Source organism: Oryza sativa, chromosome 3 (genome assembly GCF_034140825.1).
Source record: "Oryza sativa Japonica Group chromosome 3, ASM3414082v1".
In the NCBI taxonomy this organism is placed as follows: domain Eukaryota; kingdom Viridiplantae; phylum Streptophyta; class Magnoliopsida; order Poales; family Poaceae; genus Oryza; species Oryza sativa.
The window spans coordinates 18,764,093-18,781,915 of record NC_089037.1 but is presented as its reverse complement, the minus strand read 5'-3'; the positions used below and the strand labels follow the sequence as shown (position 1 = coordinate 18,781,915).

The following is a 17,823-nucleotide window of genomic DNA, read 5'->3' as shown; positions in this document are numbered from 1 at the left end:
TTAACCCGAGAATGGCATGGTTGGAGGGATAAGACCTTATAAGTTGCTCGATTTGCCAAGAGTGACATGAAGTCTCTTGGATGGTGCACACTAAGCCACTCTCAACTCAAACTAGCACTAAACTAATGAAGAAATCACAATTAGCTAGATGGTGCTCTTGGACTCTCCCTTGAATTGCTCAGCTCACTAGGGTTCCAAAAGACATCAGGGAGTCCAACACAATGGGTATATTGTAGCCCTAAACAAGCTCACTAGCCATTAGTTACCATTGAAAAGAATAAGCCAAAATTGTATAGGGTCGGACAGTTTGGCATGGTCCCGGACTATTCAATATTTTATACTTTTCCAACGGTAGGTGTGCCCGTTGGGCTATAAAGCGCCGGACAATCTAGCACCACTAGAATTTTCTAGGACCCCTTTGTTAACATCCTAGAGTTGTTAGACAGTCCGCTAGGTCATTTCCTCTGTCCAAACAAAGTGACCACAGCCGGGCAATGTACTGGCCAGACAATCGGACACTGCATCAGATTGTCTGGTCATGTTGCTCTAGCAACTTGGACAAGTACTAGCTCAGACTGTCCGTCATCACTCGGACTATCCGGCTAGTACAACTTCAGAATTTGCACAAGGGCTTGCATATTGGTCAAAACTCTTAAGGTTTTTACCCACCTGTTTTAGTACAAGCTTAATGGTAGGCGGTGATCGGCTTTAGGTGTCCGCATGCGAAAATCACATTTTCACAGGCGGACCACTTAACAGAGCCGCCTGCGAAAATTATTTTTGCAGGCGGACAAGGGGCCCGCCAACAAAAATCGTTGATTTTCACAGGCGTTAGGGTGCATACAGAGTTTTGGCTGCCTGCAAAAATATTTTTTTCTAGGAGTGTATGGACGCATATCGTATTGGCCATGCTCTATCACATGGTCTTATTAGTCCTGCTCTTTCATCTACCCCTTGTCCCAAAATAAATCAGTTTCTAGCTATAAATTTGGATAGCCTTATCCAAGAATTTGATTATTCTCGAGAATATCAAAAGCACAACCAAAGATCTTACACTACCTATATTTGAAATAAACTGGACGATGCTAGATTGGCTTGTCTAGCTAGTGTCGAACCGTAACATATAAATAGTGTGTATATTCTAAGTTAAAACAGAACTGAAGTAGCAGCATGATGGGTGGAGTAGCTATAGCTTGGTCACCTGTGTTCGTGCCACTACTGGCGGATTTGCAAAATGGTACCTTTGTTGGCCATTTGAGACAATATTTGCCCTTCTTTGGTCCATTAATATAGAGCCATCCCTTGCTAGGCCGGCAGGTCCAGTCGTCCCTGTTTAACCGGTTCATTCAGTTTAGAGCTGCTAAACTGCTATTGGAACCGAATGAACAGCTATCCGCACACCCAATCAAAGCCACAACCAATATCCTAGTCAGATAGTCCAAAAGGATAGTCTCTTAAAAAACTAATGTTTTGACATTTTCTTTTTTGCAAACAAGTTTTGCAATTTACGAATTTACGTTTACATGACATGTACTCCAGTGATTACAAGCATTAAGTACGGATTCAGGATCAAAGTTTCAAACTTCAGACCAAAGCTGCCAAAATTATTCGTTGATTTGATGGCAGTTGTTCAATAATCAGAAGTATTTTCTAGACTAGAATGTTCCCAACCATGACAGTAACAGCTTCTCCGCGAATTTGAACCCTCTGGGCCGCCTCATCCCATTGCAGATAAAGCGTTCCACTCCTTGGGGAAGCCTGAAAAAAACATAAACACAAAGAAATATATGCAGCATGACAATAGGCTACAATTTCCATCATAAGATCGTCTCAAATTTTTAGCAGGGATTGTCTACGTCTAAAAGCTTCTTACCATGGAGGCAGTCATGCATTGTTTACCTAGCTTCTTGCCCCAGTAAGGAGCCAAGGCACAGTGCACACTACCACATACAGGATCCTGATAATCAGCAAAGTAAGAGAGTGAGAGGAAGTCCATTTTAGATAAAGTTTTACATTATGATCTGTTCCGAATATGTGATTCCTAAGCCAAAAGGATACAGGTCAACAAAACTGATGATGTTTTTGGGAACGATAATATCTGACATAAAATTCTTTACTTAATTTTGGGTTGCACATGCATGCGGAAGAAAAATAGGGGCAAAAGCAGGATTCACTGGCACTGCCCAATATCATGTTCTATTCAATGGCACTATCACATTCTACTGTTGTCACGATGAGCCAACTGAAAATAAAGTTTCTGGGAGCTCCCAAAACAGCTATCATATTATTCTACAATGGATTTGAATTACCTCATTCAATCCATATTTTGGGCAGAAGAAACGACTGAAAAAATCATAGCTAGATCCAACAGGAGCTGGCCCTGTAACAGCAACCCCTCTTCCAGCAGATTGGACTAATTCAGAAATGTTTGGTCGGACATTAACAACTTCCTCACTTGAATTAAGCTCCACCTGAAAAGTTAAGCCATGTTATTTGCTCCAAATCCTCCGTGCTACTATGGTTGCCAGATTGTTTCAGAAGGTTACAAGATAGGAAGAAAATAAGATGCTGATTATTGAGACAATCTATTAAAATAATTCACTAGTAAAACAAAATGCAATGTTCAAAAATTGATCTTTAACCCCTGCCATATTTTAAGCTTTATTGTGTTTAGCATACTATAAAGCTCACACAGCTAAATTTCAATGTAACAGGTTGCATTTCTACGGAAAGTATATACGTGAGAGAAATTACAATGAGATCGGTGGCAGAATCAGAAACAGTTTTCAGCACATTACTGACGGATGCACCATTTAAAGTCTCAGGAATAGATGGCATCTCCAAAGGTGAGCATTTGACTACTGGAATGAGGGGGAAATCCAGTTCAATTAAGAATTTCGTGCAAGCTTCTTGCAGTGGAGAAATCAAGGTGCTGGACTGCTTAAGGCCAACAACTTTCTTGGCTGTTAGAAATCCAGATTTTGCCAAGAAATCTATCGCATTACACTTCACAAGGCCAGATGAAATCAGGTAGTGCGCAGCAGCTAATGTTCCATGGCCGCAAAGTTCACTCTGCACAACACAAAACGTTTAAATTTGAGTTATATGAACAAAATAACAAGAAAAAGATAGGATAATATTTTGTCAAACAGAACTTCAGAAGGGTTTTTTTTATAAAGAAAAGCTTGCTGCAGTGTTTATTTTTAAAATTTGAGAAAAAGTTTAAAGTAAATAAGCCATAAATTTGTTGCTAAATCAATACTACGTACCTCGCGAACAGGAGTGAACCAACGGATATGAAACTGGGGATTTGCAGCATCAGCATCAGCACGGACCAAGAACGCGGTAATGGAGGTGTTGAACTCCGCGGCAACGGACTGCATCCACTGCTCATCCAACTGTTCTTCCCAGCTCTCCTCGAGGAGGCAGACGGCAGCCGTGTTCCCCTTGAATGGCTCATCTGTGAAAGCATCAACCTGCAGGGCAGCACAATAGATCATAGATGGAACAACCGATGGTAATTAAACAGCTTCGCTAGCCAGCAGCACAGTTAGCACCGGTGACTGACCACGGCGTATGTGATGGCCCTCTCCGGCATTTCGTCGAACAGGTAGAGGGCAGGGAGCAAATGGGTAGGAGGAGACTATGAGCTGAGACAGCGACCGCCGGGCCGGAGGCTTGTGACGCTTACCCTGCGAGTGGTAATGCTGCTTTCCCAAAGTAATCCGAGCTTTGATGAAGACTCTTGATTGATTATGCTTGTATTTAACTATTGTTTCAGCCGCCAAGCGTGACTGACTTCTTCGGAATTCAGACGAGGGCATGAGGGGCTACAGCGCTAGTGAGCTCAGAAAAGTTCACGGAAGGAAAAGTGAGAGGCTGGATTTGTTTGGATAGAATGGGTTTGATGTTGATTTGGATCTGTTTGGTTGGTTTTGAGTGGGCTGAGATTTCACATTGGATTGGAGTGGATCGGACTGACATCTAATATGGGTTGGGTTGGACTGGATGTGGCCTGATTAAAAATTGGTCATCCATGGTTCCATCCATGTACTTCCCCCAAATCAAAATCAAATTTCCTGCACCGACGGTAAGCTGGCCCTGATCTGTGTGGGAGATGGTTGCAGGAAGCAGTCAAGCAGAGACGGTGGCCTGAGATAGGGAAGCATTCATGCGGTTTGGTTTCAACCCATGGATTGGAAATGGGTTGAGTCCATTTGAGAAGAATGGGTTGGATTGGGTTGGCCTGGAATCTTGTATGGATTGGTTTGGTTTCGATCTTAGAGGCGGCCAAGTGGGCTGGATTTTTCACAATTTGGTCATTTTGAAAAACTTATTTCGCAAATAGACTAAAAAAAACTTATCCCAGAAATAGTCTTTTTTGGGGTGCTAGAGTCGTTGGCGCCGTCGTCCAACGGGACGGCGCCATCCTCCTGCCATCGTAGCGGGGCTGCGCTCAGGTGCCAGGGGGAGTGCGCCAATGTGGCTGGCGCCGCCCCCGCCCCCCTCGCCCCTCCCTCTCCTCCCCACCAAATTTTTTTTTTCCTCTCAACATTTTTTTCTTTTCTTTTTTTATATTTTTTTCATAGTTAGGAGCACTCAAGAACCAACCATAGAAAAATTAAACTCAAATGGATGAAATATGTAACTTTTAGAATTTTCCAAAGCTTTACCGAAAAGCCCCCCTCCCCCAAGCGCTCTCTCCCTGCTTTTCGTTGTTTTGGTTTTTCCTATAGTCCTCCCAAAAAAAGTAGATTAGATTTCAAACACTCTTAGCATTTTTTTACATCTTTTACATCCTATAAACAAAAAAAAAGTTAGGGTTTGTGTTTTTTTTTATATTCAGGTGTCATTTCTTAAAACATGTATCACTTTATCATGCGGACTTGGAATCCGGCAAACAATATATCCACGGACATCTTAAAAAAAAAGTTACATTCAATTCTCTCCAGCTTTGTTGGGTTCGGTGAAATTAGAATCTCCAAATTCCATTGGCTCATAGTCATATCGCGGTGGTGACGATGGCGACATGGTTAGGTTGCCTGTGCCCGCCGGGCAACGGCAAAGCTCGAGCGACGTCGAACAACAGTAGCAATACTCCGGCGACGGCATGTGTAGCCTGAGTACGTCGTCATCGTGCCATAAGCCACTGCCGAGGGAGTAGAGCAGCGAGGTGGGGGCGTACGGCGGCGAGCTCGGCGAGTAACTTGATGACGACGATGTGATATGAGGATAACTCGGCGGTGAGCCACTGGAAAAGGGAATCCCCAGTGAGCTGGGAGAATACACCGATGACGACCTCGATGACGGTGAGGATGGATAGTCCAGCGGTGAGGTTGGGAAGTAGCCGTACAACGATAACTCCAACGAATAGTACGGCTCAGGGTCATGCGTCGGCCGTGGTTGAGGCTGCATGGAGTTATAGGACGAAGATTGCGGGGAGTACGGCAGCGGCGACAACGCCATGGAATTGGAGGATCGGTTCGATGGATCGTGGATTCGTGGTGGCGGTGGAATCGGGTTATATATAAGATTGCGGGTGAGGCAGGGAAGAACATATGTCACAGTGCCAATGTGTTCAAACATGTTTGAACTTTCGAGGTGGCTGTCACGGTCTATAGCTCCAGTCAAGTCGAGCGGTATCTATCCAGTCAGTAGCAATCGCTATAAGATCCCGTGGCCACCTCCGCCAAGTGATCTCTCCCCCCCTCCCCCCTCTCACCGCCCCCCCCTTTCGCTGCCCCGACGCCGCCGGTGAATACCCCTAATGGCGCATTCTCTCACCACCTTGCCTTGCGCCCTCCTCTGGCTGTTGCGGTGAATTCTTCCCCTCCTCCCCCCTCTCTCAGTAGCATTTTTCTCGATCTCACTCAACAACCGGAAAACACGTCCTTGGCATTGTGCGTAGGGACATTGGTGGAGGGGAGAGAAGAGGAGAAGAGGGAAGGAACGAGGGCAGCGGCGGCTCAATGCCGGGGGTGAACTTGAAGAACCTGGTGTCCAAGGAGTACTACGGCCACAGGAAGAAGGTAAGCCTATCCATGCCGCTGATACATCCTGAAAAGGATGCATTCCTAGTTTTCTTGAACCATGTGATGAAAATATATAAAAATATGAGTAATTTGGTTGTAGTTTTGATTTTTTTTAATCCATATCAGTTTCTTGTGACAAACATTAATATTATTGTTGTTTTATTGTTAGGTGCACTTTGTAGCTTGGAACTGCCTAGGCACAGAGCTTGCTTCAGGCTCTACTGATCGTACTAATTCCCGTGTCTGGAGAATTTATCCCCATTTGTCTTAACCGTAAACTTGCTTCCTTCCTAATTGTCTGGAGCAAATGTTCCATTGTTTGTTCACAGAATCTAAACCGAGAAGCCTCTAGGTTTAGGCTCAGCCAACAACACATGTGCGAGAAAGTACTACTACACATGCATGCCTTTTTTCTATTAGACATGCATGTTTTTTCCCTCTTCTTATAAAGTTTTCTCTCAAATTATTTATCCGATCAACAATCCGATTACACTATTGTGTTCGTTGTAATTAAATCTTCACAACAAGATTTAACATGATTATATTACGATGAAAAAATATTTATGTTTGCAAATTACTTTTATTATATAAGTAAGTTACTTTTATCATATATATATATATAACTTTTATATTTGACTAAATTACTTTTTATACATTCATAATGCTCTAAGTTGATTATTTTTATTATTATTTTTAGTCAATTCTATAATTTATGGACTTTAAATTTAATTTTTACATAGACCATATTTTTCTCTCTACAATGAATTTACTTCTAATGTTGTAATAACATCTATTTTGTGCTAAGTTACTTTTATGATTGATGTAAATTACTTTTAGAATTTATTAAATTTACTTTTAGACTCCATTAAATTTACTTTCATAAATGCATTTACTTGAAAATCTTCTCAACACTTTGCTTTGTGAATTTACTCTACATAGTTTCTTATTTCAACTAAGTTACAATGTAATTACTTCTACTAAAGAGAGTTACTTCTATTACATAGCTAAGTTATTTCTACAATTTAAATAAATTACTTTTAAATTAATAAAATATTTTAATATATTCAACATGGATCTTGTTTTGTCACATGTTTTATATAGAGTGCAATGGTGCAAATAGTTCTTGAAAATAATACATGATTTAAAATGTATAAGTTATTAAAGAGGTTAAATCTAAAAGTAATTTATATCGATGATAAAAGTAACTTATATATAATAAAAGTAATTTACAACATAGATACCTTTTTTATCAGAATATAATCATGTAAAATCTTGTTGCAAATATTTAATTGTAATGAACACAAAGGTATACTCGGATTATAGATCGGATAAGTAGTTTAAGAGAAAATTCTATAAAAAAAAAGGCATTCACTGTTGAGTATACTATACTAGTAGCAACCAAAAGTGAGGTCACTGGATATGCCTAACCAGCGACGGTCTTGTCGTAGTCACGTCATTGTTTATTCCTAGAGAATGATATTAAAATGGAAGTGGCACTAATGATCAAAGTGCTTCAATTAAAGCAAACTCTTTGAAGAAAATTTTGGCTTCTTTTGCATGTGTTTTTCGAATATTTGGCTTCGAAAGGTCGTAACTTCTGACCCAATAATCATCAAGTTTTCTTCACACATGGATTATGAGTTGGTCTACAATGCTAGTTCATTCCTTCATGTTTTGGCTGCTTAAAATCAACAATATTTGTTTACAACCTTATGAGACTTTTATCCATGTTAGGTATTCTCTAGCTTTTAGCTGACTGAAATATTTGAAAATTCTGGTCACTTTTCTCATCCTTTGGATGAGAATAGAATAATGAATTACTCTAACCTATATATGAAATAGAGTTACAATTGGTAAAGCTGAGGACCAGCACCATCTTCATTGCCTACCCTGCCCTGCACGGTGCACCTCATCTTCATCGTCAGTGGCTATCACCACCTGGTACATTGCAGTTGCTTTCTACTCCCACCCTTTTATATTATAAGTCGATTTTTTTAGGTTTGATCATATTTATAGAAAAAATAGCAACATCTACAACACCAAATTAATTTCATTGAATTTGACATTGAATATATTTTGATAACTTGGTTGTTTTGTATTGAAAATAGTAGTATATCACTACTACGACATGCATTTTTCCGTGCGGTCAAAATGATTTTCCCGTGCGGAGGATTTTCCCGTCTGCAGCTAAGTGTATGGAAAAATCAATATTTTTGCGTGCGGGCAGCCCAACCGCACGGGATAATCATTTTCCCGTGCGGTCATGTTAAGTGGACCGCACGGGATAATCGATTATCCTGTGCGGTCAAGTTATACCGCCCGCACGGAACCAAAAAAAACCAAAAATGAAAAGAAAGGAAAATCGCCGGCCCGCACGCAACCGACCGCTGCAACTCGTCAGATCTAGGCGGGGCCCGCTCGCCGGACGACGAAGGCGGCCTTGCGGGCGCGGTGGCGCGAGAGGAGGTGGCCCAGGAGCGGCATTGTGTTAACACCAAAATTTGGTAAGCCCGAAGTCATCATCGGCCTATAATCAGTATCGGCTTCAGAGTCTTGGAATCAGCCGATGGGAGTCGTCAAATCACCAGCAGTTGTGTTGTAGGTGGAGTCGGATCAATTAAAGGAAATTTATCCAGAAGAGTCCGAGTTCAAGGAGGATGTGACATGGCAAGTTTTCTATTAATTAGGAATAGTTTGTTAGTTTCCTTTTATCTTTAGGAAAGTGTGTTTAGTGTCCAATAAGGACTTTATGTTTTCCTTTTATCTTTAGGGAAGTTTCTTTCTTGTCCGACAGGGACTAGTATCTACCCATGGGTATAAATATGTGCACCCAGGGTCATTGTAAAATATCTCTCGATCAATACAACTACTCTTGGCGCATCGCCACCCTCTTTACCGAGGTTTTTACTTATCATCCGACGGAACTTGGCACCTGACGCGGGGCTACATCGGTTTTCAATCTCCGGCGAAGGGGTAAGTCCTACGTTCCGCTGACCCTAGTGAATCTATCGGCTACGTTGGTGTTGTTTAAGGCTGCATTGCTTCGATATCTTGGATCGCTCTGGTTTGGTTGATATATTTTCCTACCTGATATCTCAATTCTATCTCTAGTTGTATTGTGTTTAGAGACGCATTGGTTTAGTTGGGACTGTCTCGGTTAGGTCCGATCTTTTGTCTTAGCCGATATATCTCTACAATCACAATACTGTTATAAATAGATTTGTTATATCCATCACATTAGACAGATCTATCGGCTCATCGAGTATTAAATTATCATATACAATCTCGTGCTGCATCGGTTAGGTTCGACCTACTAGATTGTTGTTGATAATATAAGTCTTGTTAAGCCGATAGGTTCGTACTAATGTTTATCGGGGTGCTAGCCGATAAGTTATCAAGACGTTGCATCGGCTATATATATATATATATATATATATATATATATATATATATATATATATATATATATATATATATATATATATATATATATATATATATATATATATCTAAAAGTTGGATTTAGCCGATGAAAACAAATGTTTCACTGATGTATCTAATCTTGTGGATTTTATGACATCGGACCTCCAGCCGACGAATGTTTTAACCATCGGATCAGTATTTATCCTATCATATTATTATTAGCCGATTGGTTTCTACTGGATTATATTGTTATATATTTTATCACATCATCATCAGCCGATTGCCTTTATATCATTATTTACATCAAGTGTCAGACCCTACATTGGACATATAGCCGATAGCTCAAAACCCTATCGCTCTCGGCTGGCATTAGCTATCGGCTGGAACTACTACATCGGCTTGTCAGCCGATCGGCTATTTGATCTATTGTTTACATATCTTGTCAGTTGCAGGATCAAATTGATTGGCACGCCCGCATCTCAACAACCTTTGGGCCTGCACTGGAGCTAAGCAGATCTCCCAGTCCAGTGTGTGTCACGCCCAGAAATTCACGAACCAGAATTTCAAAGCTGAATGTGCATTAAACCCCTGTCCAGGACCAGCCAGGGTACACAAACGACAATTGTTGACATACAAATCCACGTCTTACAAAAATATAAAAGATTACAAATGCAGCGGAAAAGGATAAAAGCGAGCTAAGCCTGAAGACTTGACTCCTGCAGCGAGGCGACTCCATTCCACATGCATCCTTGATGGCAGCGACGAAACCAACTTCATCGAGACATCTCCAACTGAGAAGAACTTCAACTCTGGGGTGGGGGAAAAGAGAGCAAGACTGAGTACTACCCACTATACTCAGCAAGTCATACCGGAAGAGAAGGTATGATGCAGGGTATAACCAAAGGAGGCTAGAGGTTCATTTGCATAAAGCTAGCATTTAAAAGCAGTAGTTGAAAGCAGTAAAACAGTTGTAGCAATTAATCAATATTAACCAATCACTGTCCAACGCTACACCACGTTGCAACAGGCCCAACCAACCACCTGAACTACACCAGTTCATTAAGCTAAACTAGGGTGAGACTAATCACGGTGAATCTGGTCGACCGCCCATAACCGCGGGCACAGCTATTCGAATAGTTTTACTCTGATCAGAGGTGTACAACTGTACCCACAAGACACAGCCCCACGACACGTTTCTGTGCACCAACATGCCACCACGACATACCGGAAAGAGGCCGTGACAGGACCCTTCGTATAACCCCCTCTAACCGATTGCACCACACCTTAGGGTTCGCCCCGTCCCCAGCAGGCAACGGGCAGCCCCCCTTTCGTGCCGCGGTGAATCCGGAAGCCGATCAACCGGACACCCCGGCCGACCCAACTCCATCACGCCCACCCTCGCCTGGGTACGTCAGCTAGAGGAAAGCTACACTACAAGCCCAGCCGTTGCCCACGCTGGCTTGTGGTAAGTACGATAAGTTCTTCTAGGGCATCCCGCGAACCGGTCCTTAATCGCCATGGGCACGACTAACAAAACCATGCACCCACAGCCCACTATGTAGTGTATTTTAATTAACTAACACCCTTGCGGTGGCACTAATCTAAAGCTATTGCCAATAATCAAAGTCTATGCATTAATGTGATTCCCCCATTGTGTACTAATTGAACTAAGCATGGCTAAGCATTCCCTAAACCAACATCTAAGTATTTTAATACCCAAGTTATCAATGGCATAAGGTAAACAAGATATGGCTGAGTAGTAGGACCCATCCCACATGATATTATAAAACAATGCAATATTTAATAGAAATGAGGGACATTTGTAAATTGGGTACAATATGATCAATCGTAATGCATGACTTGCCTTGCTCTCGCACTGATGAGACCATAGCAACGTCTTCGAGGAACCGCGGATTGACGAAATGGCCGAAATCTACGCGACAAACAAAGAACACAAGCAAAACACACTATAAGTCTAATTAAACAGGAAACAAAACCATTTTAATGGATTCTATGCATTTTTATGAATTTACTGAGACTTGAATGGACTTAATCGGAGCTCGGATGAATTAGATATGAATTTTAGAAGATTAAATGTGTTTTTACTATAAAATAAAAGGCCTTAATGGATTTTATTGCGCAATAAAGGTCCCTACTGACATCATCAAAGGGGGGGGGGGTTGCGCCGACAGATGGGCCCTACTTGTCATAGACTCAAGGGCGCCGGTCTACTGTGGACCGAGTCCACGGGACCGCGGAGAGGAGCACCACGTGGCGCACACGTGGCGCCGACGTGGCGGCCACGTGGACAGCCACGCGGGCGGCAGCCGAATGGCCCCGATCTACCGAGCGGTAGATCAGATGGCTGCAGCGGCTCGCGGCTGGGCAGTGCACGGGTGGCTCAAGCCGGCCCGGGCATGGCGTGCGGCGGTGCGGCACGGACACCGGCGGCGCAAGACGGCGAGCGGCGGGGAGCGGCGGTATGCGGCGACGCGACGGCGCGACAAAGAGAGAGACAGAGGGAGAGGAAGGGAGGGAAACCGATCCTCACCGAGGGGCTCGGCCGGCGCGGGGGAGGAGCGATGGTGAACGGCGATGACGAGTGACGGGAGGACGACGGTGACGGGCGGACGAGCTCCGGGACCACCTAAGGAACAAAATGGGAGGGATTAGAGGGAGAAGGGTGGTCCACGGCGAGTGGATTCGCCGGCCGAAGGTGGCGGCAATGGTGGTGCTCACTGGCGCGCGAGGAGAACGGAGCTATGGCGACAATTTGCGTCAACCGAGTGTTGGACGGGGTAGCCCTTGCAACGGCGAAGCTAGTGGTGGTGGGTCTGCGGCGTGGCGACGACACTAGCGGCGGCGGCACGCGGCCGGAGAGTGGCGGCGGCGGCGGCACTAGGGGAGAGCGGCGCGGTGGCGATAGAGGGCTCGGGAGAGTGCAGCGACAAAAGGAAAAAGAGAGAGGGAGGTGCGGAGGTACTTAAATAGGAGCGGGGGAGGCGAGTCGTGGCCGGGAGGGGCTCGATTTTGCCGGAGTTAGTGGGGATGTGGGGGAGGAGAGAGAGAGGCGGGATTCAAATTTGAATCCCGGCCATCTCGCGGGCGTGGGGGTGAGCGGGAGTGAGGCGTGGGCGCGGGGAAGGCGGGGCGCGCGCGGGAGTGGGCAACGTGGCCCGAGGCGGCGGGGAGGGCGGGGCGGCGGTTGAGGAGGGAGGCCGCCCCTCCGGCTGGAGGTTAGGGGCGAACCCGACAGGTGGGCCCCACCTGTCGGCGCCGGGAAGGAGGTGGGGAGGCCGGATGGACTTCGGGGAGGGGGAGGACAAGGAATGGGCCGGCGGCCCAAAAGGAAGAAAAGAGGGGAAAAAAGGAAAAAGGGAAAAAGGAAAATAAAAGGATTTCCAGGGATTCTTTAATGCTTGTGCTCAATTTTAATTGGTTAAAATTATTTCCAAGTCTCTAAAAATTCCACTAAAAATCTTGTTAGCATATTTCGACATGTAGAACTCAAGAAAAATTCCACATGCCAATTCCGATTATTATTTGCATTAATTTATCTAGGGTTTCACTCTTGCTTTTACACTGGTATTTTCTCGAGACCATTTATAAATTCAATTTAGGCTTGGGAGAAGAACTTCAGGGTGTGACAGTGTGTGTTTTTCGCATCAACACATGGCGAGGTGCAGCATCGAGGGGCGGAGCGGGTGGTAGCGGATGGAGGTGAGGAGGCGGCCGGTGGCGGGGACGTTCCGCGCGGAGACGATGACGACGTCCGCTGCCTTGACGACGACAACGGCCGCTACCTTGACAACGCCCAGTCGCCGCTTGACGATGACGACGTCCGCTGCCTTGATGACGCCCGATCGCCGCCTTGACGACATCGTCATCAACGGAGCCGACCGACGACGTGCACGACGAGGACGACGACCAGGAGGAGGTCTCGCCGCCGCCTCTCTGCTCACCACCTCGTCCGGTCGCTGCCGCCTCCTTGCTCATCGCCTCGTCCAGTCGGCGCCGCGTCCGGCCGCCGCCTTGCCCGGCCGCCGCCATCGCTGGCCCGACAGAGGGGAAGGGGAGGAGGAGTGGGGGAAGCCGGGTGTATGTGGCTGAGATAAGGAAGAGATAAGGTAGAGAGAGATGGGGGAGTGGTTGAGGGATAATAAAAGGGAAAAAAAGGAAGAGAGAGGATGTGAAAATTTTGAAGTGGGTGGGAGTTAAAGGAGGGAGGTATTTTTCTATGCGGTCCACTTAAAAAGCCCGTATGCAAAAATCGATTTTTCCATGTGGTCCACTTAAGTTGACCGCACGGGATAATGAGGATTATCCCGTGCGGTCGGATTAGGACGCCCGCACGGGAAAATTGATTTTCCCGTGCGGGCGACCGCCCAGCACCGGTCCCTTTATTTTTTTGTGCGGTTCCACTTACAGACCGCATGGAAACAAACGAGGGCGGCGTCTAGGAAAATCTATCACGTAGTAGTGTATTTTGCTACAAAATTTGGTCAAACCTATAGAAGTTTTTTATGCATTAAAAAACATGCATATATTTCGTGACTACGGCTTCGTTAGATTCCTCATCGAGGAGGAAGATTTGCATCGCACGCGAAACGAGAAAGCTCGTTAGCATATGATTAATGAAAAATTAACTATTGTAAACTTAAAAAATGGATTTATTTATTTTTTTTAAAACAATTTATATATATATATATATATATATATATATATTAAAATGCACCATTTAACAGTTTGAAAAGTGTGTTGAAGTTAAAGTTTAGAGTTGAAGAAAAGAACATAGCCTACATAGCCTTTATTTAATTAATCTAGTCTAAAATGACAAGAAAAAAAACTGATATCTAAAATTAACCTCTTCTCCCAAATAAGTTAAATGTATGCATTCAGCTAGAAGGAAGCTCAAAATATATGTCAATGTTATCAATCGTATGATATCTTAAATACAGGAGTATGTAATACTTTTGATTCCTTTATTCTTTTAATTCATGTATGGTATGTAGCTAAAACTTGTGTGCATTTTTCTTTGCACCACATATCGATATCATTATCACCATTGGTTGGTGACCAACTTAAAAGATCACAGGGAAGAACACGGGAGGTTATATAATATTACTGTAATTAATTTGCAAATGCTGCCAATAGCTAACGTAAGAAGGTAGCCATTGGAATAACTCCAGGCAACTAAGAAAAATACCGCCCTACTACGGAGGTAGTAAAAATGGTTATCTAGGGACAAAATATTCATGGACCTGTACTTGTAAGGTGAGATATGTGGCAAGGTGAGATATGTGGCATAGAAAAAATCCTAGGTTACTGTAGAAAATTGAATACCCACAGGTACAACTGGTCAAACAAATAGGATTAGCAAGTTCCCAATCATTGGATTGATCCATTTCTGAAATTACTGTATACTTTTTCAAATTTGTCATGTCACCTAGAAATAAGCATGTTCTACTCTGTGATATTATCATCATAAAATTGATCGTACCCTTTCTGTTGCTTCCATCCAGCTTCTTCATGCAACTTCTTTCTTTCTTCTTGCTAGAGAGGAAGGGATATCAAGACTCAAGAGGCAGCAGTGGCGGCTGAGCATGGAGCTGTTGTCTCTCCAGTTCTAATCTACAAATGTTGAGCCATGCATACCTTCAAATAAATTCTAGCATGATCAACCATCTACAGAAGAGCAACCAGCTCATGCAAATTGTCAAAGTAGAGCTAGTGAACTTCTATGGAGCAGTCATGAGTGGCGCAAATTTGCTAGTAATTAAGCAAGGCATGCATTCGTTGGTTGCTAAATACAGTTGAAGAGATGTCCACAGAACAGGCAAGAATGTACTCCTATGCAGTTGGGCTCGGGCAGGCAGTCGATTGAGAAATACGTGCTGTCCATTGAAAGATCACAGCATCTTGCGTTTCTTTTCAGGAGGAAAAAAAAAGACCTTTAATTCACAATCAATTGATTCGATGTCGCCAGAAAGGATGCAGCAATAACTTCACCCTTACAAAGAAAGTCTCTTTCATCAGACGTTTAAGAGCAGGTATAACAGACTATTAGGCAGCTATAAATATATTTTAATAATGAGATAAAAGATGAGAGAGAAGAGCAGCGGGCTACAGATCTGTAGCCAGCTGTAGCACGGACTTCAAGACGCAGTGTGTGTATGACAGATGGGACTATATATTAATAGTATAGTAAGCAATTATTATATGAATTGGCTATTAGATTAGCTATAGGTGAATTGGAGTGGGCAGTGGGCTATACTATTGAACTTGCTCTAATCTTCGCTGACAAAAGAAAAGGGCATCTTTGTTAGTTTTGAAACACTGAACACAAAAAAGGTTGAAGACAAATTCGATTAACCCAGGAGTTGTAAAGTAAACAAAGAAAAAGTGAAGTACCAAGGCCAAGAGAAAAGAAAAGGTGGTGAATGAGGTAGCAGTTGGAGCAGCGGCCGGACGGCGGTGAGCTCCTTGGGCACGCCATGAGCTTCGAGGTTGCGGGTGACGGAGAGCAAGTCCATGAAGCTAGACTGAAATGCTAATTAGCGAAGACGCGCTAGTTATTGATCTAACACGTATTTTTTTCCCACTTCGCTGCATGCTGTTCCAGCCCACCAGGAGGAAGCGAGTCCAATTTTTTCGCGCAACAAAACTATGGGAGGCACGTGTGCACGTGGATTCGGAGGAAAAATCATGATTAGTTTTCTTTTTTACTTCCGATAATTAACATTTTCATTTTCAGGAGAATTTTTCCTTTTCCACTAAAAGTTTAAAAATCTCTACGTGAAATTTGGAACTTTCAACTCAAATTTTGAAAACTTTCAATCCGTATTTTGTAAACTATCAACCTAAATTTTGAAAACTTTCAAGTCAACATTTTAAAACTTTCAACTCAAATTTAAAAACTTTCAACTCGAATTTGAAAACTTTGAACTCAAATTTTAAGTCAAAAGTTTTGAAGTCTAAGTTTGAAAGTTTTTATAGTTTAAGTTGAATGATTTTAATTTTGAGATGAAAATTTTCAAATTTGAGTTAAAAGATTCCAATCTTTAGTCGAAAGTTTTCAAATCCGAATTAAAAGTTTTTAAATCCGAGTTGAAAGTTACAAAAAAATCTTGAGTTGAAAGTTCCAAATATTGACTTAAATGTTTTCAAATCTAAGTTGAAAGTTTTAAATCTTAGCTTTAAAAGTTTGTTACAGTGAACTCTCCATTTCTATCCCAGTTTAATGCGTCCTAAAATAAAGGAAAAAAAATGTGCGGGATGTTTTGTTCCAAAAAAAAGAAAAGAAAACAGAAAAAAGAAAAAAAAAGGAAATGTGCAAGTGGACCCTGCTACCGCCGATTCCTACCCAACCCGCGCGCGACTTATTCTCCCCGCGCACATGCGCGGGGATGGATCCCTCGAAAGCTAGAGATGGTTGTGTGTAGGGCTTCTTGCTCCTATCCACGGAGCATGTGATGGGAGCCGCCGCGGGGAAAAGCATCACCACCCCACACCCCCACGTCCTCCTTGCACAACCCACCAACGTCGCACGCTGCCAATGCCACCATGCACCCGTGCCTCCATAGGAGGGGCGCCAGCCAGCACCAAGCTAAATGCCATAGGAAGTTCTCGATGAATAATTCACTTACTTATTGCCAGGGAAGACGGAGTCGCGGGCGAAGGTGTAGGGGTTAGGGGAAGGCGTGCGACGGGGCAAAGCGGCACTGGCAATCATGTGGGCATGGGGAGGAGACCGGGAAGGGGGACTAGAGGGTTGGGGTGAGTCAAGGTTGTGAGTGATCTGTTGCCACTAGATCTGATGGAGAGACGAATGGGAATGGGAGATTTACATTACCTTCGAGCTTGTGGGAGTGCACTGCAATTAGCTTGAGGGAGAGGGAGTGCAGTAGCGAACTCGACAGAGGACGCTGGATCCAGATGCTCGAGGGGAAACGTGATCGACGGCTACCACCCACCACTCTATTGTCGCCATCCTCGCCGACTGCCCACTTCTTCGTCATCCACCAGACCGTCAGGTCTAGCAGTGTTGACGAAAAACACAAGGCCTGGGAGATCTGCTTAACTCCAGTGCAGGTCCAAAACTTGCCTTTGGGTATGCTAGCGTGCCAGTTGATTTGATCCTGCAATCAACAAGAAATAAAAACAAAGAGACCGTGGTTAAGTACATAAATGATAGCCGATCGGCTAGGTGCCGATGACGTATCATTTATCTTTGAGCCGATGTCATATGTAAATCGATCGGCAGTTATGAATAGATAATAAAGAACTAAATCTACTCGATCGGCTGTAGATATTAACAATATATAATCCTGGTGTCGATATATACTTAAATCAAGTGATTGGAATAGAT

At 43.6% G+C, this 17,823-nt stretch overlaps 1 protein-coding gene across 1 annotated transcript; it reads right to left on the bottom strand.

Moving 5' to 3' along the window:
* Window positions 1–1,434: 1,434 nt before the first annotated feature.
* Window positions 1,435–3,737, bottom strand: LOC4333184 (uncharacterized). The gene is made up of 6 exons (XM_015773396.3): window positions 3,569–3,737; window positions 3,270–3,476; window positions 2,755–3,072; window positions 2,310–2,471; window positions 1,874–1,957; window positions 1,435–1,758 (listed from the first exon to the last, which is right to left on the bottom strand). Exons 1-6 carry the CDS (start codon window positions 3,596–3,598, stop codon window positions 1,651–1,653), a joined length of 909 nt encoding a protein of 302 aa, XP_015628882.1. The 5' UTR covers window positions 3,599–3,737; the 3' UTR covers window positions 1,435–1,650.
* Window positions 3,738–17,823: the final 14,086 nt, after the last annotated feature.